Source organism: Melozone crissalis, unplaced genomic scaffold (genome assembly GCF_028551555.1).
Source record: "Melozone crissalis strain CALT ecotype California unplaced genomic scaffold, PUWL_Pcris_2 ptg000198l_1, whole genome shotgun sequence".
NCBI lineage: Eukaryota > Metazoa > Chordata > Aves > Passeriformes > Passerellidae > Melozone > Melozone crissalis.
In genome coordinates, this window is record NW_026535962.1 from 2,272,412 (window position 1) to 2,296,417 (window position 24,006).

Here is a 24,006-nt window from a genome sequence, read left to right on the forward strand (position 1 = left end):
TGAGTCAGAACCGGCTCCTTGGCGTGCAGCTGGATCCTGGCTCGTGCTCTGCCCCATCCCACGTGCCAAGGAGCTGCTGCTTCTTCCTGGGATCCCCTGGAAGAGCTCGTGGCTGCTGGTGGCTCCTGACCAGCAATTCTTATTTGCTTTCCCAGGAATATGAGGCATCCAGGAGGGTCATTCAATTACAATGAAGCCCTAACCCTGCCCAGAGCCTCGGGACGGGCTTTGGGCTGGTGGGATTGGTGGGAGGCCAGGACAAGGCAGCTCCTGATGGCTCCATCCGGGCATTGCTCCACCTGGGCAGGACCCAGCAGGGCTGGGATCCATCACTGACACCTTCCCAGCAGCTTTGCCCGGGGTGTGGAGCCGTGTTTTGATAACCAAAGGCAGGGGCTGGCAGGTTCCCTCGGCCCTCCCTCCTCTTGGCACAGGAATTACAGGAGTTACTGGTGTCAGCTGGAGGTAAAGCTTTGATGTGCCTGGAGAACCCCGTAACCTCTTCCTCAGTGCTCTGCTCTGCTGAGTTATTTGGGTGATCAGTATCTTCCCACTTCCCTGGCGTTTCCCTGCACCCTTCCCATGCTCTCAGCAGGGGAGGGAGCTGTGGTTTGATGCCCAGTTCCCCCAGCTAAATTGCAATTAAAGAAGAGCTCTCAGCTTGTTCAGAGCTCTCGTGGTTCAGGGAGCTTCATTTGGTGCCAGCAGCACCATGGGACATCCAGAGGTGACAGAGACATGGGGGACATGGAGGATGTTCTGGGAGAGGCACTGCTGCTGTTTGGGGAGGTCGGGGTTGGGAGTGGTGACGTGTCCTTGCCGTCGCAGGTCCCCGTGTCCGTGGCCATGATGTCCCCACAGATGATCACGCCGCAGCAGATGCAGCAGATCCTGTCCCCACCCCAGCTCCAGGCCCTCCTGCAGCAGCAGCAGGCAATAATGCTGCAACAGGTAACACTGAATCCAGCCAGGCAATTCCCACCGGGCTCTGGGAGTGCTGGGCTTGGTTGAAGGCACAAAAATGGGTCCTTTCCTCCTTCTGCTTTCCACATATTTCCCTTGGGATTCCCAGCACGTCCAGGGATGGAAAGAGCTGCAGGTGCTGACAGTGCTGCCACCCTCAGCCAGGGTCTCAAAACCTGCAAAATTCCTGCTCAAGGCTGATTTGGGGCTGCCCAGCTCCTGGGAGAAGCCGGGCTCAGGGTCGATGCCCTTGGTTCAGTGTGCCCCAAGCAGAGCCCCCGTGGCCACTGCTGTGTGCCTGTGTCCAGCTCCAGAGCTGAGCTTTGTTTCTCATGGCCCTGCTCGGCTTTTCCAGAGATTTTGGTCAGATGGGGAGGGAAGAAAAAGGAGGAGAAGAAAAAGAAAAAAAAAAAAAGCAGATTTCCACTCTGAAACAAAATCTGTCTGCTTGGGTAAACAGCTCCCGGCAGCGGGAAGGAGGGAGAGAGGGAGAAACCCCACAAGCATCCTCCACACCCTTCCTCCTGCCTCCAGTACCTGTTTACTCCAAACAGCCCGATAAGGATTCAAGGTTGGCCCCGGGGAAAGAACAAAGGGTAAACACTACCCTGGGTGGGTCCTTCCACAAGCCTCTTTGGAGCCGGATAAAGAAACACGTTTGACTGCAAATTAAACAACCCAGGCCGGAATAGCTCACATTCTCCACCGGCAGCAAACCAAACATCACACCTCTCACCTCTGACCCAATGTTCCTGCTCCCAGCCCGGCCACTCTGCAGCTCCCTGGCTCGGGGGTAAACACCCAGCCCCTCCAAACCTGTTCTCAGACACAAACAGCCGCTGGCTGCTGCCAGCCCTGGGGCTGATAAAGGCATCCCAGCATCCCCAGGGACATTCCTGAGCCCCTGAAGGGGCTGGGGGGGGGGGGGTCTCGCTGACCTCCCCGTGCCTTCCTCCCCCTCCCTGCACGCAGCAAATCCATCACCCACAGTTTATTCAGGGGCCAGGGTGGGAGCTGGTGGCAATGCTGGCAGGTCCCAGCACTGCCTGTGGGCACTGGGACCCTCTCTGGTGGCTCCCTGGGGATCCAGGGGTTTTTAAACAGCTCTGTTTTGATTTGTGGGGCTGCCCCCAGCTCTCACAGGCCAGGGGTAGTGGCTGCTCCTGGTCCTCCCCAGCTGGGACTCTCACAGCACTTGTCAGGGGGGTTTTGGGGTCCCACCACACCAAAACTGAGGTTTCCCCACCCTGAAGTGCCCTGTGATGTGCCAGAGCACCCCAGCCTGCTTTTCTGTCGAGGTTGGCATTAAAATAAACATCAGGGTGGGCATTGGGGGGGGTTCAGGGACCATGGGCATCCAGAGCCCTTGGCAATGCATGCCTAGGGTTCCTCTGCTGCTTTCCCTCCTGCCCTGCACCGGGTGACACAGGGAGCCCTGGTGACAGTGCCAGGAGCTGGAGTGGCTGTGGCAAAGCCTTGGCACTGGGGTGGTGAGGTGGCACAGGGTGGTGAGGTGACACAGGGATGGTGAGGTGACACAGGGGTGGTGAGGTGGCACAGGGTGGTGAGGTGGCACAGGGTGATGAGATGGGCACAGGGGGGTGAGGTGGGCACGGGGTGGTGAGGTGGGCACGGGGTGCTTCCCCTGCTGATCCCATTGCTCTCTCCCCTCCCCAGCTGCAGGAATACTACAAGAAGCAGCAGGAGCAGCTCCACCTGCAGCTGCTGACCCAGCAGCAAGCCGGAAAGCAGCAACCCAAAGAGGTGAGCTCACCTGGAGGGGACCAGCACACAACAAGGTGTGGGACAGCCCCCAGGGGGCCCATGGCAATGGGACATGGGACATGCTGCTCTGATGTCTCCCAGTCCAGTCACTGGGAGTTGTTCTTCCTCTTTTTCCTCCTCCTCTTCCTCCTCTCTGTGATCTGGTGTGGATGTGGGGAGTGTGGGGCAGCACTGGAGGGGCGCTGGACCCTCCCTGGTGACAGGGACAGGAGCCATGCCCCAGCACAGAGTGAGGGCTCCCCAAATCCCCCCGTGGTGGGATCAGAGAAGGCTCAGCCCAGCCCAGCCAGGCTCAGCTTGGGCAGCCCAGTCCTGGCACAGCGGTGCCCTGGGGAGTGGGCAGGGCTGGGCAGGTGGCAACAGAGCTGGGCTATTCCCACCAGGAAGGAAAAGGGTGGCTCTCCAAAGCCCAGGGAATGTGGCAAGCAGCAGTGATCCCAGGAAAGGGCTTTTCCAGCAGGAGGCTGAGGTGGGCAGGGCACTCAGCCCCCCAGAATCACACTGGCAGTGCCTGCTCGAGGCTCATTTTGTGCCCCTGTGGTTGCAGCAATCTTGCAGAACCCCCTTTACACAGCAGGTTTTGCCCCAAGGGCACAGGGATGCTCCCCAAGGGGTTGTGGCTGTGTTTTGGGGTCACACAGAGGCTGGGCCAGCAGACAGCACTGCTCCCTTCCTTTAACTTGGGTACTTTTACCCCTCTCTCATGCTAGAATGCCCCTCTCTCTTGCCAAAATGCTTCACATGGGGTTTTTTGCTGTGCAGTTTTGCAGAATTCACGTCTGGCGTTGCTGCCCCTCCCCTGAGTGTCCTTCCATGGGCTCCAAGTGACAAGGGACCTGTTCCTGAGCCACTCCCTCCACGTCCCTGCAACACTGGGGCTCTTTGTGGCCATCACTCCTCCCAAAATCCAGCACCCTGGTGCACACCCAGCACTTGAAACTCAGTTTTTTGGCAAGGAGGGAAGATTTTAAGGCCCAGGCTGTGTGTTGGGGTGGCACAACTGGCAAAGCCACGCTGGCATCAGGGGACCAGGGTGGCTGCAGAGGCTCAGGGTCCCCTGCTCCAGGCTCTCACCGTGGCTGTGGGTGAATTTCCAGGTCAGGGTTATCAGAACCATCTCCGGGAGCTGCTGGTGCTCGGGGAAATGGGGGAGGTGTAAATGTGAGCTTCCTCAAGGACTTTCCTGCTGGCCCTGGTGATGTTCTCTTGCAGCACCGAGCAGGGATATAATTAAGCTCTAACAAAGCGCTTGCTTAGCGGGCTCTGCTTTAAAAAGCTCGTGTTAACTTTTAATTAAATGGTACAGAGGAGATGGGAAATTTATCCAACAAGAAAGGGTGTAGCGGGGGGGGAAGGGGTGTTGGATGCTGCTGGAGGGGTGTGTGTCCAGCTTTCCTGCTGGGAAAAGCACTGAGGGGATCTCAGCAAGGGCATGTCAGTGTTTCCCTTCCTCAAAATCCTTGGATAAGCTTTGGTTTCACCTCAAAAATTTGTGTGGGTGGTGTTCCTAAAGTCTGTGTTGATGTTTGCCTGCTGGGAATGGTGATGCTGTGGCTTCCCTGACACTCAGGGAAGAGCTGGAGTGCCTGGGATGCCTCCACAGAGCCGCCCTTGGATCTTTCCTGGAAACCCATGGCTGGATTTAATCCCGGTCCTGCTTCAGGATTTGTAAACCAAACACCTTCTGCTTGCCCTCTGCCTGATTCCAGGGGCTCCTCTCCGTGAGCCAGCAGCTCGGAGTGGGATCTGCAGGTGGGAAGGGCACCAGGAAGGAGCTGGGAGCAGGGGCAGCATCTCCAGGGAGAGCAGCTCTGATATCCCTGGGGGCAGGGGCAGCATCTCTGGGAGGAACAGCTCTGATATCCCTGGGGGCAGGGGCAGAATTTCCAGGAGGAACAACTCTGATGTTCCTGGGAACAGAGGCAGCATGTCCAGGGGGAGCAGCTCTGATATCCCCGAGAGCAGGGGCAGCATCTCGGGAGGAGCAGCTCTGGTCTCACCACGATCAGGGGCAGAATCTCTGGGAGGAACAGCTCGATTCTCCCCAGGAGCAGGGGCAGAATCTCTGAGGGGAGCAGCTCTGATATCCCCAGGAGCAGGGGCAGAATCTCTGGGAGGAGCAGCTCTGATATTCCCTGGGGAGTGCCCCAGAGAAGGGAAGGACAGACAAGAGGATGGAAATGTGTGGGAAGAGCCTGTCAGCAGCATCCTGTCCCTAAGGATGCTCCGTGCCCATGGGTGCTGTGCCACACTGGGGCCATGAGGAAGGGCCAGAGCAGCTGATCCATGAATCCACGCATCCCACCAGGATGGGGCTGAGCTCTGGCACATCCCAGCCCTTCCTGGAGCATTTTCCTGTGCTGGGGTGTGAGGGCCACCCCCCATGCTCCAGCAGCATCCTGGAGTGTGGGATAAACAAGGAGCTGTGCTCATGTCTCCCATCCTGCTCCTCCCAGGATGCTTGGAGGAGCCACGGGGTGCAGAGACCCCCAAAATCCCCTGGGAAGCTCCCAGTGTGTCCCCAGAGCTGCCGAGGGCAGGGGTTATCCCTTTGCTGAGGCAGGCGGGGCGGGGAGGGGGAGCTGCTGCCTCCTAACCCCGGTGTCAGCTTAATGAAGTGCTGCTGTCAGTCCCGCGTGTCACGGCGCAAACTCCTCCTGATGTGCTCATAAATCAAAGTGACGGCGCCTCCTGCCCCGCTGGCTGCGCCCGCTCAGCTGCGGCTAATGCACGGGGAGGCTGCAGACCCCCACCCCATGCCAGGAATGGGCTGGGAATGGGCTGGGAGAGCCAGGCCTTGGATTTGAATGGGCTGGGAATGAACTGGGAATGAGCTGGGAGAGCCAGGCCTTGGATTCGAATGGGCTGGGAATGGGCTGGGAATGAACTGGGAATGGGCTGGGAGAGCCAGGCCTTGGATTCGAATGGGCTGGGAATGAGCTGGGGGAGCCAAGCCTCAGTGATGCTGCAGACCCCCAGCCCCACGCCAGGAATGGGCTGGGAGAGCCAAGACTTGGATTTGAATGGGCTGGGAATGGGCTGGGAATGAGCTGGGGGAGCCAAGCCTTGGTGATGCTGCAGACCCCCAGCCCCACCCAGGAGTGTGTTGGAAATGGGCTGGGAATGGGCTGGGAAAGGGCTGGAAATGAGCTGGGGGAGCCAAGCCCAGGATTTGGCCCCAGCTCCTCTAGGAGTGGGTTTTCCAATAGGAAATGGGAGTAGTGAGGACCAGCAGAGTGTGAGGTTTTTGGGAGTGCTGGCGCTGTCACCCAGGCTCTCCCCAGCCTGGTTTCTCCAGGGAAAGCTTGGCTTGGAGCCCATGGGCTGGTGGATGGCTCTGCATCCCTTCACCCATCACTCAGGGCTTTAGGGGTGTGTGGTGCTCCCTAGGGGTGGCAGATTGGCTTCCCCTTGGATCAGCCCTTGCTTTGGCTTGGATTTGTGTTCCTGGGGCTGCTCCTCCTGTTCCTGGTCTGTGGAAGCTGGAGGGACGTGGATTTGAGGCACGTGAAGGTTCAATCTTCACATCACCAGGTTCAACAACGTCCCTGCCAGAGCCAGGAGTGGCTCAGGGGGTCTGAATCCAGCCAGGCCAGGTCAGAGAAGCCTGGCTGGGCTGTGGGATGCAGGCAGCGTGCCCAGGGATCCTCCTGACCTCATCCACTCCCAGCAGCTCAGCCTGGAAGTGACGTGGGTGAGGCTGTGCTGGAGCAGAGCTCGGGCTTGCCCCGGGGCCCTCGGGGAGGGCGGTGGTGGAGCCGGGAAGAGGAGGAGAATCCTGTCCCATCCCATCCCATGCCTTTCCATCCCAGCTGCTGTTCCTGAGCAAGACAAGCACAGTGTGTCCATCCCACACTGTGGCAGAGCTCCCCCTCGCCAGGAGGGGACACCCTGGGGGGACAGAGAAGCTGTTAAAGCTCTCGGGCTGCAGCCTGGCCCTGCCCTTCTCCCTCCATCCTGCTGATCCCATGGCCTGCAGCCCTCGTGGCTCAGCAGTCAGGGATTTCTCTTCGCTGAGCAGGAATTGCTTTGATTTGTGCCTTGATCTTTAAGCCTCAGAGGTGCAGGGCTGAGACAGAGCCAGGGAGGATCCAGGTCTGACTCTGGGGAGGCAATTCCACCGTGGCCAAGAGGTGGAGAGGACAGGGAGAGCCCACACATCTCCCTGAGGCTGAGAAACTGGAATTAAAGTCAGCCTGTGCCCTAGACAGGACTGGTGGTGGTGCCTGATGTTGCAGAGAGGGGTTTGGCTCAGCCTTGGATTCACAAATCCCAGGCTGAGCATCAACAACATCCACAGGGATCCACCTGCATGCAGTGAGACCCTGGATGTGACCCCAAACTCACTCAGGGACTGGGATGGTCTCAAACTCAGGGACTGGGATGGCCCCAAACTCACTCAGGGACTGGGATGGCCCCAAATTCAGTCATGGACTGGGATGGGCCTAAATTCACTCAGGGACTGGGATGGCTCCAAATTCAGGGACTGGGATTGCCCTGAACTCAGTCAGGGACTGGGATGGCCCCAAACTCACTCAGGGACTGGGCTGGCCTCAAACTCAGGGACTGGGATGGCCCCAAACTCAGGAACTGGGATGGCCCCAAACTCACTCAGGGACTGGGATTGCCACAGAGAGTCTGGCTGCTGTGGATGCAGCCTCAGGGATCACCAGTTCCCCGGAATTCCCAGTGCCTGGGGGGCCTGAATCCCCTGGTGCTCACAAAACAAGGCCAGTCCTGCCTGCAGAGCTCTCTGTGCTGCTCAGTCAGAGCACGAACATGGAAATGCTGCTTTGGGGGGTGCGGAGTGCAGCGAGGGGGGGACGTGCCCCAGCCTGGCTCCCCGCCGGCACCGTCTGCCCAAGCAGGGGGGTTTGGGGGGGTTCACGGGGTCAGGGAGCCGCCTGCCCCACTAATGAGGCCGGGCAGCCCCGGGGCAGCTCCCCTCTCCCGGCCAGCTCGGATTAGCAGCTGCCTGTCCCCAGCCCTAATTGAATTCTCTCCCCTTCACTTAATTCTCATGGATTTCTCGGCGCCTCCCCAGGGACCCATCCTGCCTAACTAGTTTAGGGCCAGCGCTGCTGGTCAGAGCCTGGCCAGCTCTGGGGGGTGAGGGAGGGTCACCTCCTTAGGGGGTGGCTGTGGCTGGGGTGGGGGCACCAGTGCTGCCACTGGGCACCCCCTTCCCTGCACCAGTTCCAGCCCCTCGCCAAGAAAGGACTCACAACAGTCATTTTTGACAAACAGGGCTAAATTTCTGCCTTACAGGAGGGTTCTGTGCCTGTTGCCTGCTGTGACCCCCCCCTTTTTTTACACCAACCCCACAGCTGAGCCTCCCCCTTGGGGACCCCCCAGCCGAGCTTTGTGCATTCCTCCGAGCAAACCCCCAGCTCCTCTCTCTCCTTTTCCTTCCAGCGCTTTATTTTTCCCTTCCCCTTTTCCCTTTCCTTCCCCTCCTCTTCCGATAGATCAAAGCCTCTGAGCCGAGCAGGCCCCGCAGCAGGATGGAGGCACGGCCGGGCTCGGCGTCCCCAGCGCTGCCACCCCTCGCTGCCAGCGCCCCTCGCCGCCACCTCCAGCCCCCTCCTGCCCTGCCAGGCCGCGAATAAAGCTCGGATTTGTCCCTCCTTTTGTCTCAGCAGCCGTTGGGGAACAAGCAGCTGGCCTTCCAGCAGCAGCTCCTGCAGATGCAGCAGCTCCAGCAGCAGCACCTGTTAAACCTGCAGCGCCAGGGCCTGGTGAGCCTCCCGCCGGGGCAGGGCACGGTGCCCCTGCAGAGCCTGCCCCAAGGTAAGCACCACGGCCTGGGGGGGTCCTGGGCTGGAGCTTGCCCAGATCTGGGTGAGGGGGGCTGGGGAGGGGCGCTGGTGTTGGGTTTTGTGGTGCTCCCAAAGTTTGGGGGGTGGTGGTGTCAGCGGTTGGAGATGTGCGGGGTTGGGGTGTGGGTTCCAGAGGGGTGCAGGGTTGGGGCACCTCTTCTCTAGCAGAGGAATGTCAAGATTTGGGGTGCCTTTTCCTCTGGCAGGGAAGTGTCAGGATTTGGGACAGGATTTGGGTATCTCTTCCTCTGGCAGGGGGGTGCTGGGATTTGGGGTAGCTCTCTTGAGGAGTGTCAGGATTTGGGACACCTTTTCCTCTGGCAGAGAAGTGTCAGGATTTGGGGTACCCTGGCAAGGGGGTGCCAGGATTTGGGACACCTTTTCCTCTGGCAGAGGATTGTCAGGATTTGGGGTACCTCTTCCTTTGGCAGAAGGATGCCAGGATTTGGGACACCTTTTCCTCTGGCAGGGAGGTGCCAGGATTTGGGACACTTCTTCCTTTGGCAGAGGGGTGCCAGGATTTGGAAAATCAGGCTCTTCTCCCTTCTGAGAACAGCTCTGTGAGTGCTGCAGGTGCCTTGATCTGTGTTTCCCAATGGGGCCCTGCAGCCTCTCCTTGCTGTGCCCAGCTCCAGGTGACGCTCTCCCAGTGCTGGCTGAGATTTGGGGAGTCAGGGGAGCAGGAAGGAAGCCCTGGGTGCTGTCTCATGTCCCTGCTGACATTGCTCACTCTCTCCTGTGCCTCAGCTGTTTGTCCCTCGGACCTCCAGCAGCTCTGGAAGGAGGTCACGGCCACCCAGCCCGTGGAGGACAGCATTAAGCAGGAAGGTCTTGACCTCACCACCAACACCTCCAACTCTACCTCGTTTTCGGCCGCCAAGGTCTCGCCTCCCATTTCCCACCACCCTCTGCCCAATGGACAGAGCACCATGCACACGCCCAGAAGGGACAGGTAGAGCCGGGTCGGGCCCTGGCACTTGGTGGTTTTATTCCTGGAAGGGGCTGGGATCCATCACCCACAGGGCTGGGAGGGACGGGGGGTTCTGCCCACCCCATAAAAGAGGCCTGGCACTGTTTTGCTGCACCCACAGAGGACAGGGAGCTGTCACTGTGGGGTGTCCCATGGGTGCCCCGGGAATGCTGGAGCGTCCCAGCTGCCCCACCTGAAGGCCCCTTTCCCTCTTGTGCAGCTCTTCCCACGAAGAGACCCCCGGCTCCCACCCGCTCTACGGCCACGGAGAGTGCAAGTGGCCTGGCTGCGAAACCCTCTGTGAGGACTTGGGGCAGTTTGTCAAGTAAGTGTCACCTCTTTGGGGCAGGTTTTTCTGTCCCAGCTGGGATAAAATGCACCTGATGGAGGGGAAGAACCTAGGAGTTGATCCAGGCGTCCCAAAGTGTGTGCCCTGAGCTGGGTGACCTCGTGGAGAAGGAGAAAACAGGAGACCAAGCATCCCAAAGAGGATGATTCTGTCCCTGCATTCCAGCAGGGATGGAGGGGAAGATCTTGGGAGTTGATCCATGCATCCTAAAATGTGCACCCTGAGCTAGGTGACCACAGGGAGAAGGAGAAAACAGGAGAACAGGCATCCCAGAGTGTGTGCCCTGAGCTAGGTGACCACATGGAGGAGGAGAAGACAGGAGAGCAGGCATCCTAAAATGTGCACTCTGAGCTTGGTGACCTCATGGAGGAGGAGAAGACAGACCAGGCATCCCAAAGAGGATGATTCTGTCCCTGCATTCCATCAGGGATGGAATTGATGGAGGGGAAGATCTTGGGAGTTGACCCATGCATCCCAAAGTGTGTACCCTTAGCTAGGTGACCACATGGAGAAGGAGAAAACAGGAAACAAGGCATCCCAAAGAGGATGATTCTGTCCCTGCATTCCATCCAGGACAGAATGCACCTGATGGAGGGGAAGATCTTGGGAGTTGATCCATGCATCCCAGAGTGTGTACCCTGAGCTAGGTGACCTCATGGAGAAGGAGAAAGCAGGAGAACAGGCATCCTAAAATGTGTACCCTGAGCTAGGTGTCCTCATGGAGGAGGAGAAGACAGACCAGGCATCCCAAAGAGGATGATTCTGTCCCTGCATTCCTCCATTCCATGGAGGGGAAGATCTTGGGAGTTGATCCAGGCATCCCAAAGTGTGTACCCTGAGCTGAGTGACCTCATGGAGAAGGAGAAAACCCAGCAGGAATTGCTGCTGGTGTTGTCCCATCCTTGGAAATATCCAAGGCCAGGCTGGCTGGGAGTGGAAGGTGACCCTGCCCGTGGCAAAGGTGCCATGGGATGAGCTTTATGAGCACTTCCAAGCCAAGCCATGGGATGAGTGAATGATGTGGAGGAGGCCAGAGCCCGGCAGCAGGCGAGGGGGGCTGGCAGCCCTGCTGGGGACATGGGGGGGAGGCGGCAGATGGCACCGCTGACACCGCTTGTGGGCTCCGGCGCTGACTGATTAACTCTGCTGTCTGAGAGCCCTCTGCTAGCGTCAGGGTCAAACAAATTGTTTTCACGCTTCGTCAGAGGTTTACTTAATTAGTTCATTTGCAATTAGATCTCTTTGTAGCCGGGATTTTTAGCAAAGACATCAGAAGGAGCTGACGGGGCTCCTTCCCCCGCCTCCCCGGCTGTCTGCTCGCCGAGCACCGCGCTCTGCAGCGGGCAGGATTTGGGGCTTTCCACACTCCCCCTCTGTCCTCTGCCACCCTCTGAGGGCTGGCTCTGGGTGGGAACATCCCTTGGACTGTGCCAAGCCAGCAGAGGCCTTGCCCAGGAGGATGAGGAGGTGTGAAGGCAGCCGGGGGATGAGTGAAGGATGATTCAGCCTCCTGTGTCCTCCTTCCTCTGAGTCATGGGGTGAACCCAGATAAGGCATCTCCTCCTGCCTGGCAGGGCATGTTCCAGTGGCACGGGCCAGATGAGCAAGCTCCGGGTTGGGAGGTGGAGCTGGAGCTGGCAGGGAATGCCCAGAGCTGGGTCAGGGGGCTGGCAGAGCTGTGCTGTGCCAGGCAAGGTCCCCTCCTTGCCAAGATGGGCAAGAGGGAAGGAGCTCTGTCCCTTTTTGCCACCGTGGGCACCAGGGCAGCCCCCCAGCAGCACTGGGGAAGGGGTTCTGTCCCCTCCTCACCAACATGGGCATGTGTTGAGGTGTGGGACAGACAGACAGAAAATTTGCAGCTCCCAAAGGCCGAGCCCAACTGGAGCTGGAGCCTGCCTTGAGTCTGGGTATCCCCTGGGCATCCCCTGGGTATCCCCTGGGTATCCCCTCTGTGGGCAGCTGTGCTGGGCTGGAGGGGCAGCGTGGCCTTGGAGCTGTGCTGGGTAAGGGTTGGGGTCAGTGGGAATTGGCTCCATTCCCTCCTGGCTTTGTTGCCCTGCAGAAGCAGCCGTGCCCTGGCAGTGCCAGGCAGGCAGAGGGGCAGGGCTGGGGCTCTGGGGGCTTTGCTCAGGGATGGGTTTGGCAGCAGGGCCTGGCTCCCTGACGTGTCTGTGCACGCTGGGGCTGGGAGGCTCCCACAGGCAGCAGGGTGAGACTCCTCTGTGCTCCAGAGCCAACCTGGGGAGGCTGAGGCGCCTCCTCGGGGGTGTCTCAGCCTTAATCCTGGGGAACATCTGGCACACGGCCCCTGGGACCCCCCAGCATCACCTTTTGGGGTGTTCCCAGGGTGGCATTTCCCCAGAATCCCTCTTCAAACCATCCCGCTTCTCCAGTGAGGCCCTCCCGGGTTTGTGCCCCCCCCAGCAAGGACAGGACCTGGCCTTGTGACATCCCCAGGGCTGGCTGTGTCCCCAGGCTGCTGCTTTGGGGGGTTTGGGGTGAGGTGATGCCAGGCTGTGTCCCCAGGCTGCTGCTTTGGGGGGTTTGGGGTGAGGTGATGCCAGGCTGTGTCCCCAGGCTGCTGCTTTGGGGGGTTTGGGGTGAGGTGATGCCAGGATGTCCCTGGCCCTGTCACTCTGTCACCAGGAGCCTTCTTCTCCCTGAGGAGGAGGAGGAAGGGCAGCGAGGACCAAAGGTGCTGGTGCTTCCTAAAGGAAGCACCCCATAAACATGAAGCAGGAAGGGGAGCAGCCTGGAAATGGCACCTGGTGCCCTCAGGGCTTTCCTCAGAGCGTGGAAGGCACCCTGCCATGGGAACCTGCTCCTCAGGTCCTGCTGGCACCTCCTGCCTGCTCCAGGAGCCTCCACGGGGCTTCCCCTGTGCCAGAGGCTGCTCCTGAACCCCCTGGGGCTGCCTGGGGTAGGGCTGAGCATCCTCCAGCCCGGGTTTGTTTGGGGTGCTGCCACAGCCCGCGTTGCTCAGTCACCTCCGTGCCTCAGTTTCCCTGGTGCTCACCCCGCTTTGGAGCATCCCTGAGCAATTTGCAGGTCAGGGCTGATCCCAGGTGTGGCCCCAGCAGAGGGGCTGAGCTTTGGGCACGCCCAGGCCTAACCAAACCTCCGTGTTCTCCTCACAGACACCTCAACACAGAACATGCACTTGATGACCGGAGCACGGCCCAGTGTCGAGTCCAGATGCAAGTGGTACAGCAGCTGGAGATACAGGTGGGTGTCCCCATGGAAACAGGGACAAAAAGCCACCTCTCTGTCACCCGGTGCTCCCCTCAGGAGAGGGTGACAGGGCTGGGGACTGTAACTTGTTTTAAACACCCTTCCCAAAGAAGAATTCTGCATCCAGGTGAAATTCAAGCCCTCAAACTCGTTCCCGTCTCATCCCAAAGTGTCCCAGGTGAAATTCAAGCCCTCAAACTCGTTCCCCTCTCATCCCAAAGTGTCCTGTGGGTAACAGGAGGTGCCACAGATGTGGAAAATGGGAGGGTTTGTCCCCACATGGGCTGTGCCACCTCTTTGTCACCCTATGCTCCCCTCAGGAGAGGGTGACAGGGTTGGGGACTGTAACCCTCAGGGTTGGGTGACAGGGTTTGGGACCCTTCCCAAAGAGGAATCCTGCATCCAGGTGGAAATCAAGCCCTCAAACTCGTTCCCCTCTCATCCCAAAGTGTCCTGTGGGTAACAGGAGGTGCCACACATGTGGAAAATGGGAGGGTTTGTCTCCACATGGGCTGTGCCACCTCCCTGGGAGCCACGGGGCTGCACGAAAACCAGGCCACTTATTTTTTGTGGTCTTTGGAGCCCAACTTTGGGCTGCTATTTTTGGCCAGGCAATTCTTTAAATAGTGCCTTTGCCAGCCTCTCTGAGCCCCCAGCGTGCTCTGCATAATTCTGTTAATGGAGAAGGGAGGGGGGGAAAAAGGGGGAGGAAATGGGGGGCTTGGAAAATGGGATGGGGCAGCGGGGTCACCCCCATGGTGGGACAATGCTTGGGGTGGCTGTGTGTGACAACACAGGGGTCACACTGGTGACAGGACACAGCAGGACAAGTGCAGCACCCTTGGGACCCCCCCACCCAGAATTAGGGGCCTGACAGGGAAAAGGGGAGGAGAAAATGGGGGAGGTTGGAAAATGGGATGGGGCAGGGGGTCACCCCCATGGTGTGACAATGCTTGGAGTGGCAGGGGCTCAGCGTGGTGTGTGTGACAACACAGGGGACACACTGTCCCAGGACACATCACGACAAGATCTGCAGCACCCTTGGGAGCTCCCCACCCAGAATTAGGCGTTGTGGGATGGGGCAGGGGGGTCACCCCCATGGTGTGACAGTGCTGGGGGTGGCAGAGGCTCAGTATGGTGTGTGTGACACCACAGGGGTCACATCACGACAAGATCTGCAGCACCCTTGGGACCCCCCCACCCAGAATTAGGGGCCTGACAGGGTCATGTGGGATGGGGGGACACAGCCAGACCTGGGTGGCTCTGGAGGCTGTGTCCTCCCAGGCCATCCCCGCCATCCATCCCGCTCCCCACGCCTCGCCAAAGCTTGAAAGCAATTACTGGGGCTTAAAGAGGGGAGGGAAAGGAAAAGGGGAGGAGGGAAAAAATAATAATAATATAAAAAAAAAAAGAAGCTGAAGGGTGAGAGCAGAGCTGTGTGTGTGCAGAGAGGAACCTGCCACGGAGCCACCAATTAGAAAGTTTGGAGCGCGGAGCTCCCGCTGTGCCGGCTGCATCACGAGGGGAGAGCTGTCAGCTCTAATGAGCGCCGCGGCACAGAAAGCACCGAGCTGCTCCAAACTTGCTGCAAACTCCTGCTTTTAACCCCTTCCTCGCCCAGCTCTGCCAGGGGGCCTGGCTGGAGCGTGGGGACTCCCCCTGAGCTTGAGGGGTCCCCGTGGAAAGGGAAGGTGACGGGAGGGGAGTGGGGTGTCAGATCCCATCGGCTGCGCCGGGCTCAAAATCTCTCCTGGTGCCACAGTGAATATTTCAGCCTCTGCTCAGTGCCAGGGAGTAAACAGGCAGGGAGAGCAATTACAGCGATGTGGGAAGGCTGGGGGATGGATGGACCGATGGACAGGGAGCTGCTGGGGAGGCAGAGGGGACAGGACAGTGACACAGGCACGGGGACAAGAGCACCCAGGGCTGCTGTGGGTGGCCCTGCTGGTGGGTGGCAGCTTGGGGGCTCTGGGAATGGCTCTGTGGATCTTTCCCCCAGTGCGCACACAGAGCTGGAGTGGCCCCTGTGCCCTCCATGGTGGCTGCAGCAGCTCCCACAGGCCTCAGCCCCACTGGGGCTCTCGGGAGGTGGCACCTGGGGGACACCCTGGGGGTTGCTGCACGTCCAGATCAGGTTTGGGGGCTCATGGCAGCTCCTTTATGGTGACTTTGGCACTGTGTGACCGTCCCTGTCCTGCTTCCTGCCTCCCCCAGCTGGCCAAGGAGAGCGAGCGTCTCCAAGCAATGATGGCCCATCTCCACATGAGACCTTCAGAGCCAAAGCCTTTCAGCCAGCCTGTAAGCGTGAGTCCCTTCCTGCCCTCTTTGTCCCCTCCCCGATGGCTGCTGTCCCCTCCCTGCCCTGTGCACGCTCACCTGGGTGGGCTCTGGGGGAAGGATGTGCCCTGGCCACCCTCTGGGAAATGCAGCTGCTCCACCAGCTCTGGCATGGAGTGGGTGCATCCCCATCCCATGGGTTCATCCCTGTCCCACGGGTTCATCCCCTTCCCATTAATTCACCCCCATCCCGTGGGTTCATCCTCATTCCGTGGGTTCATCCTCATTCCATGGGCTCATCCCCATCCCATGGGTTAATTCCCATCCCATGAATTCATCCACATTGCATAAATTCATCCCCATCCCATGGGTTCATCCCATGGGTTAGTTCCCATCCCAGGGAGTCACCCCCGTTCCACAGGTTTATCCCAATCCCACTCTTGCACCCCCATCCCACAAATTCACCCCTATCCCATGAGTTAATTCCCATCCCACGAATTCACCCCCATCCCACAAATTCACCCCCATCCCATGAGTTAATTGTTAATTCCCATCCCAAAATTCACCCCCATCCCACAGATTCATCCCCATCCCATGAGTTAATTCCCATCCCATCGGTCCATCCCCATCTCATGGGGTCCATCCCCATCCCACGAATTCACCCCAATCCCACAGATTCATCCCAATCACATGGGCTAATTGTTAATTCCCATCCCAAAAATTCATCCCCATCCCATGGGTTAATTCCCATCTCACAAATTCACCCTCATCCCAAAAATTCATCCCTATCCCACGGGTTAATTCTCATAACATGAATTCACCCCCATCCCATGGGTTAATTCCCATCCCATGGGCTAATCCCCAATCTCATGGGTTAATTCCCATCCCATGAATTCACCCCCATCCCCTGGGTCCATCCCCATCCCCTGGGTCCATCCCCATCCCATGGGTTAATCCCCAATCCCATGGGTTAATTCCCATCCCATGGGTCCATCCCAATCCCATGGGTTAATCCCCAATCCCATGGGTTAATCCCCCATCCCATAGGTCCATCCCCATCCCATGGGTTAATCCCCAATCCCATGGGTTAATCCCCCATCCCATAGGTCCATTCCCATCCCATGGGTCCATCCCAATCCCATGGGTTAATTCCCATCCCCTGGGTCCATCCCCACCCCCTGGCTGCATCCCACCCTTTCCAAGCCCACCAAGCCCCCCCCGCCATCCCCTCCCCACCTCCTCTGGCACCGCCGCCGCCGTTCCCGATGCTCTCCCAGCCTTCCCAACCCCTTCCCTCCCTGCCTGTCCGTGCAGCTGAACCTGGTCTCCAGCGCCAGCCTCTCCAAGAGCACTTCTGACACGTTTCCTGACGGTTTACCTCATCCCCCCACCTCGGCCACGGCGCCCATCACCCCCCTGCGGCAGGGCCCCTCCGTCATCAGCTCTTCCACTTTACACAACGTGGGGCCCATCCGCAGGAGGAACTCGGACAAGTTCTGCACCCCAATCTCTTCAGGTGAGCTCTGGGCTGGGGCTCAGCGCCCTCCTGAGGGGCTCAGAGGGTTCCTTCACTGCAGCCCTCCCCTCTGTTTGTTGTCTCTTTGCAGAGCTTGCACAGAACCACGAGTTTTACAAAAACGCCGACGTCCGGCCGCCCTTCACGTACGCCTCGCTCATCCGGCAGGTGAGAGCCCCAGGGACCAGCTCTGCACCCCAAAACCCTCCCTCAGCCCCCTCCCCACCTGCTGAACCCCTTGGGGTGGGTGTCCAACCCCACAAGTGACAGCCTTGTCCCCTCTCTGGCTGCCCAGGCCATCCTGGAGACCCCCGACAGGCAGCTAACGTTGAATGAAATCTATAACTGGTTCACGCGGATGTTCGCCTACTTCCGGAGGAACACGGCCACCTGGAAGGTGAGAGCAGCTCTGCCTGGCACCCTGGGCTCTCCCTGACCCAGTTTGGGCTCACCCCATTAACCCCAGGCTCACCCCATTAACCCCAGACTCACCCCATCCCAGCTCAGGCTCACTCCATCCTATCCTGGCTCATCCAGTCCCACCTTGGGCTCACCCCAGCTCACCTAGACCTCACCTCAACCCACCCTGGGCTTACTTCAACCCACCCCAGGCTCTCCCCAGCCCAGTCTGGGCTCCCCCCATTAACCCCAGGTTCACCCCATTTCCCCTAGGCTCACCCCAACCCATTCTGAGCTCACCCCATCCCAGCTCAGGCTCACTCCATCCTATCCTGGCTCACCCCAACGCACCCAAACCTCACCTCAACCCACCTTGGGCTCTCCCCAACCCACCTTGGGCTCTCCCCAACCCACCTTGGGTTCACCCCAACCCACCCAGGCTCACCCCATCCCACTCTGGGCTCACCTCACCCCACCCAGGCCTGGCTGCTGCAGGAGATGCTCCTGTGCTAAAGGACCACTTCATTGCCCAGCTCTAAAATGCTGTAAGAAATTATTTTAGGACCAAATCCCCCTTTTTTTGCCCCCCAAAACGCCTCGCTGGGCTCTGGGGACGCATCATCCCTGCAGTGGGATACAGCAAAGGGCTGTGTGATAAAATCCAGTATTTTCTGTAGAGAACAAGGGCAGAGGCAGGAGAGAGACTGGAAACAGCAAATGAGGTTAATGATAACCTGGGGGCAGGTGACACTGCTGGTTTGGGGAGTGAATTCTCCCCAAAATTGACGTGAATTTTGGGGTGAATTCACTGCTGGAGTGGATTTTGGGGCAGCACACGAGTGCTGGGGCTGCTCCCTCTTTGTTTTTTTTAGAAATTAAAGCTGAGAAAAGCCATCTGAGAGGAGCAGGGGGGTGTGGAAGGAGCAGTTCTGTGATTCTGTGATTCACTTCTTGCCTCAACCAAGAGGGGAGATTTATTTATTTATTGTTTCCTGCTGCCCATATTTACTGAGAGGCAGCTTCAGCTCCCTCCTGCTCAGGGCAGCAAGGAGTGAAGTGGCACAGGGAAACCTGCTAGTTTGAATAAAAATAATTAAAATCAGCAAGGTGCAAGTGAGATGGAGCTTTTGGAGAGGCTTGGGGAGGAGGAATCCATTCTCCAGGAGTTCAGGGCCCCCGTGTGTCGCTGCTGCAGAGCCAGGCTTTGCTTCCATGGGATGCTTTTGGGTGGAAATCAGGGATTTGGGCAAAGCCCTGGAATGGGGACAGGGTGGCAGCAATGGGGCAGAGCCCTCTGTGGCATCACTGTCCCCAGAGCCTCAGTTTCCCCCTCTGCAATGAGGTGAAATTGCCTTTTTCCTGCCTTTTTGTGGCTGAAAGGAATAAATATTTTGGGGTTTTTTTGCAGTTTCCACATAACCTGTGTTAACAAGGGCAGAGCTGGAAAAGGGCATCCCTCAGTTTTCTGCTTCTCTTTTTTTTATTCTTTTTTTTTTCCTGTTCTACCCCCAAAAAGGGATTAAAAAGAGCTTGAGGTGGGGAAGGACAATTCCCTTCACAACTTGCAGTGCCCAAGGCCAGGCTTCTTCTGGAGAGGGATACACAGGAAAAAACAACATATTTCCTCTCCTTGAAAACCACTTTTCTGGGGTTTTTCCCTCCTTTCCTGCAGCTCCCCCCTGGGATGGGACAGGAGTGCTGGGACCAAGGTGGGGAAGCCACGGGGAGACCCCAGCAGGGCCCAGGGAGCGGGTGGGGGGTGCAGAGCAAACATCATTAGAGGAGAGAGATGAGAAGCAAACAGAGCAGCTGGGCCTGGCTCTGAGCAAACACTGCCTGGAAACACAAAACCACCCCAGGCTCAGGCAGGGGACACGTCCCCTCTGTCCCCAAACCAGGGGCTGGCCTGGGACCTCCTCTGTGACCGGGGAGCAGCACAGGGATGGGGCATGCCAGGCTCCAGGGGTGCAGGATCACATTTTATTTTATTTTATTTTATTTTATTTTATTTTATTTTATTTTATTTTATTTTATTTTTAAATTTTATTGTATTTACTTTACTTTATTGTATTAATTTTCGTTAATTTGTTATTTTATTTTATTTTTCTATATTTTATTTTATTTACTTTATTTTACTTTATTTAATTTATTTAATTCATTAAATTTATTTAATTTATTTTATATTTTATTTTACTTTATTTTATTGTATTAATTTTCTTTATTTTATTTTATTTTATTTTATTTTATTTTATATTTTATTTTATTTTATATTTTATTTTATTTTATAATTTATTTTATTTTATCCCCCCCCCCCCCGAGCCTTTCCAGGCGCATCCTCACCGTGCCTCAGAGCAGGGGGAGTCACCAGGGCAAAAAGGGGACACTGGGCAGGGGGGGTTCTGGCTTTGCCACACTCCTGGCTGCAGTTTGCTGGAGTTTGGCAAATCCAGGGATTTGTTTGGGCAAAAGGAAGGAGGGTGGGGGCAGGACCCAGCCTGGCAGGGAGGGACACCCTGTGTGTGCTCACAGGGACAGTGACAGTGACAGGACAGCCCTGGGGTGAGGACAGAGTGGGGGACGAGGGCTTGTCCTGCTCCCTGAGGTCCCTCTTGGAATTCCAGGGATGTCCCTCTGGGTGATGGCAGAGCAGAGTTTGGGGCCGAGGGGTGCCGCAGCCCTGTGCCAGGGCATGGCCCAAACGGAGCACGTCCCTCCAGTGACAGTGACAGTGGCCTGGCTTCAGCCACACCAGGTGTCCCCTGAGGAGCTGAATCAGGGCTGGCCCAGGGGTTCCCCCAAAATCCCATCAGGCAGCCTGGAGCTCCCTCCCCAGGGACCCTGGGAGATGCTCACAAAGTGTCCCCAAAGGGTCAGAGGAGCCTGTCCGTGCTGGGTGGGTGGGTGGATGGATGGATGGATGGATGGATGGATGGATGGATGGATGGATGGATTGGTGGACGATGGATCCATGGATGGATGGAGGGATGGATGGATCTATGGAGATGGATCCATGGATGGATGGATCTGTGGAGGGATCCAACGATGGATGGATTCAAGGATGGATCCAAGGATGGATCCAAGGATGGATGGATCCATGGAGGGATGGATCCATGGAGGGATGGATCCATGAAGGGATGGACGGACAAATGGATGACAAGGGACGATCCCAGCTTTGTTTTCTCCTCAAATTCCAATCCAAAGGGGCGATGCTGGTGCCATTGCTGAGTTCTGGGCACTCTGGCACTCGAAGGCACGGGGGGTGCTCAGTCCTTGTGTCTCCTTTTGCCTTGTTGTGCTGGCCAGGCTCCTTTGTTTATACAGCCCCCGTTCGACCTTTTAAATTGCTGTTAATGTTTTAGCGTAACGAATTAGTCTCTCATCACGAATCAGGACTCGAAATAAAAAAAAAAAAGGAGAGAAAAAAAACCCCTCCGAGGCCAACTTCCTGAAATTGGGGTCATTCTCATTTGCAAGGCAGAGAATCTGAGAACCTTAATGCAAGGAAATTTATTCAAAGGCAGAGCCCCGGCGTGATTAGGCCCTTTGTAATTATAGCTCGGAGAGATTCCACTCCAGCCTCCTGCCTCCCTCATGGATTAGCAAGTGAGTCGGAAAAATACACAGGATTTAATTAGAGGCAAATTAAAATTGGTAATGAAATAGGGGCAGTAGCAAATGGCAGGGAGTTGGAAGGGGAAAAGGGAGCTGGTATCTCTCGGGGCTGCGCTGTCTGCCTACGTGTGTGTCTCTTTATTTTACATTTAGAAATGTAAAGATGGTCGATGTAAAGAAGAAAGGGAGGGAAAGGACCAAAACGATAGGGGAGGGGTTGGTGGGGGGGAAAGAAAAAGGAAAGGAAAGAGGAGCTGGCTTTGCTGAGCATCACCAGAGCTGCAGTGGAGCTGCTGTCCCTTGTCCCACCCTGTCCCCACCTTCCTCAGCATCCTCCGAGCCAGGTCGTGACCACGCGGCGCCAATGGGGTCAGGGAGCACCCAGGGGGGTTTTGGGGGGCAGGACACCCCCGGGAGGTGTGGGGCTGGGCAGGGGGAGGCTGGCAAGGCTGTGGCACCGAGGCCATGCCCGTGTGCCCGCAGAACGCCGTGCGCCACAACCTGAGCCTGCACAAGTGCTTCGTGCGCGTGGAGAACGTCAAGGGCGCCGTGTGGACCGTGGACGAGCACGAGTACCAAAAGAGAAGGCCACCAAAGATGACAGGGTGGGTGCTCCTTCCCCCGTGGGACACAGCCCCAGAGCTGCCACCAGCCCCGTGCCCAGGCTGGGAATGCTCAGCCCTGCATCATCCCTCTGTTTTCTCCCTGTTTCCTGCAGGAGTCCCACCTTAGTCAAAAATATGATTTCAGGACTCGGTTATGGAGCACTTAATGCAAGTTACCAGGTAAGGACCCAGCCCTGGCCCTGACAGGGACACACTCAACCCTCCACAGTCCTGTTTGCCACTGGGGCCTTGCATCTCATCAGGAAATGAGGGGCAAGGGGGATGGGTTCAAGTTGAAAGAGGGGTAATTTAGGTTTGATGTATGGAAGAGATGATTCCCTGTGAGGGTGGGCAGGCCCTGGCACAGACTCCATCCCTGGCAGTCTCCAAGGCCAGGCTGGAACAACCTGGGACAGCGGATGGTGTCCCTGCCCACAACAGGGGGTGGGATGAGATGTGATTTAAGGCCCTTCCAACCCAAATTCCACATCCCTCCATGCTCCCTGTCACAGGCTGCACTGGCAGAGAGCAGCTTCCCCCTGCTCAACAGCCCCACCATGATCAACACCAGCTCGGCCAGTGCCATGCTGCACGTGGGCCACGACGACGTCAGCAGCACCGTGGAGCAGGTCAACAGCAACGGCAGCAACAGCCCCCGCCTGTCCCCGCAGCAGTACAGGTCAGCCTGGCCCTGCCCGGGCACGGGGGTGCCCAGGGAGGCTGGCACGTGGGGCACTGGCAGCCCCTGCCACCAGCGTGAGGGGGTTTGGGCTCCCATCCCCACAGGGTGAGGGGGTTTGGGCTCCTGTCCCCACAGCGTGAGGGGGTTTGGGCTCCTTTCCCCACAGGGTGAGGGGGTTTGGGCTCCCATCCCCACACGGTGAGGGGGTTTGGGCTCCCATCCCCACGGGGTGAGGGGGTTTGGGCTCCCATCCCCACAGGGTGAGGGGGTTTGGGCTCCTTTCCCCACAGGGTGAGGGGGTTTGGGCTCCCATCCCCACGGGGTGAGGGGGTTTGGGCTCCTGGCACCAGGGTGAGGGGGTTTGGGCTCCTTTCCCCACAGGGTGAGGGGGTTTGGGCTCCTTTCCCCACACGGTGAGGGGGTTTGGGCTCCCATCCCCACGGGGTGAGGGGGTTTGGGCTCCTTTCCCCACACGGTGAGGGGGTTTGGGCTCCCATCCCCACGGGGTGAGGGGGTTCTGGACCAAAAAACTCAGAGAGTTTTGGGTTATGGGATCAGCTCCCTGAGGCTGAAGGCTCCCCTTCCCCAAAACCACCAGGAGCTGCTTGTGGGCAGCTCTCAGAGTAAAAGGGGTTTTGGCTCCCACTCCAAGGGTGAGGGGGTTCTGGACCAAAAAATTTGGGGAGTTTTGGGTGGTGGGACACAATCCCTGAGGCTGAAGGCTCCCCCTCCCCACAGCCACCAGGAGATGCTTGTGAGCTCCCATTCCCAGCAGGGCAAAGGGGGTTTTGGCTCCTGTTCTCAGAGCTAGGAGGGGTTTGGCTCCCATCCCCAGGGTGAGGGGGCTTCTGTACCAGAAACTTGGAGTGATTTTTGGGTGGTGGGACCCACTCCCTGAGGCTGAAGGCTCCCCCTCCTCACAGCCACCAGGAGCTGCTTGGGGGCAGCTCTCAGAGCAAATGGGATTTTGGCTCCCTCTCCAAGGGTGAGGGGGTTCTGGACCAGAAAATTAGGGGGATTTTGGGTTGTGGCACCCACTCCCCGAGGCTGAAGGCTCCTGCTCCCCACAGCCACCCCGTGCACGTGAAGGAGGAGCCAGCTGAGGCCGAGGAGGACAGCAGACCCGTGTCACTGATGGCCACCACCAACCAGAATGTGACGATCGCCGACGACAGGGACCTGGAGGAGGAGCTGCCGGTGGAGGACTTGTCCTAAGGACTCCTTCCTCCTCCCCCAGCCCGGGGCAGACCCTTCCCACCCTCCTGGACGGAGACCACGCCACGCTCCCACCTCCCCAAGGTGACCTTGGCGCTATCCTGGTTCTTTCAAGGCACTTCCACAAAGCAAAAGGGTTTTCCTTGGGACGATGACAATGACAATGGCACCGACCTGTTGCTGCTGGCGTGTCCCTCACGCTGCCACTGCCTGGGGACGGACTGGCCCCACCACGACATGGAAGCAAAACCCCAAGAGCTGGACTTTTCCTGCCCTCCTCCCTTGGTTAGTGACTGGTGGACGAGGATGGTGGGTTGGTTGTTCCTGTCCAAAGTGGTCCCTCCTTCCTTCCTTCCTGCAGGGAAGGCACCTCTGTCCCCTGAGCCCTGGGGAGCCATGGCAGGGCCCTGCTGTCACCTCTGTGTCCCCCAGTGGGCTTTGCACTACGGAGGGATCGTGGACCCTGCCCACGTGCTGCCTCCACCCAGCTTTGGGGGAAGAAACAGCAGAAACGGGGCTGAGTCCCGTGCAGGGTGTGGGGTTTGGCACGGAGCTGGGATGGACACCAAGCAGCGCGGTGCTG

At 58.1% G+C, this 24,006-nt stretch overlaps 1 protein-coding gene across 7 annotated transcripts in view; it reads left to right on the forward strand.

Moving 5' to 3' along the window:
- FOXP4 (forkhead box P4) overlaps positions 1 to 23,423 on the forward strand; it is a 38,853-nt gene extending 15,430 nt beyond the window's left edge. For 2 of the 7 annotated variants that reach the window (XM_054293941.1, XM_054293944.1), the window contains 14 exons: positions 829 to 951; positions 2,641 to 2,727; positions 8,391 to 8,538; positions 9,315 to 9,519; positions 9,758 to 9,862; positions 13,024 to 13,111; positions 15,332 to 15,444; positions 16,726 to 16,910; positions 17,002 to 17,078; positions 17,206 to 17,307; positions 21,405 to 21,526; positions 21,640 to 21,706; positions 22,039 to 22,205; positions 23,279 to 23,423. In XM_054293941.1, coding sequence (XP_054149916.1) covers positions 829 to 951; positions 2,641 to 2,727; positions 8,391 to 8,538; positions 9,315 to 9,519; positions 9,758 to 9,862; positions 13,024 to 13,111; positions 15,332 to 15,444; positions 16,726 to 16,910; positions 17,002 to 17,078; positions 17,206 to 17,307; positions 21,405 to 21,526; positions 21,640 to 21,706; positions 22,039 to 22,205; positions 23,279 to 23,423 — 1,734 coding nt within the window. Of the gene's footprint in view, positions 1 to 828; positions 952 to 2,640; positions 2,728 to 8,387; positions 8,539 to 9,314; positions 9,520 to 9,757; positions 9,863 to 13,023; positions 13,112 to 15,331; positions 15,445 to 16,708; positions 16,911 to 17,001; positions 17,079 to 17,205; positions 17,308 to 21,404; positions 21,527 to 21,639; positions 21,707 to 22,038; positions 22,206 to 23,278 lie in introns of all 7 variants that reach the window. The other 5 variants (XM_054293943.1, XM_054293945.1, XM_054293939.1 and 2 more) reach the window with 4 other exon arrangements.
- Positions 23,424 to 24,006: the final 583 nt, after the last annotated feature.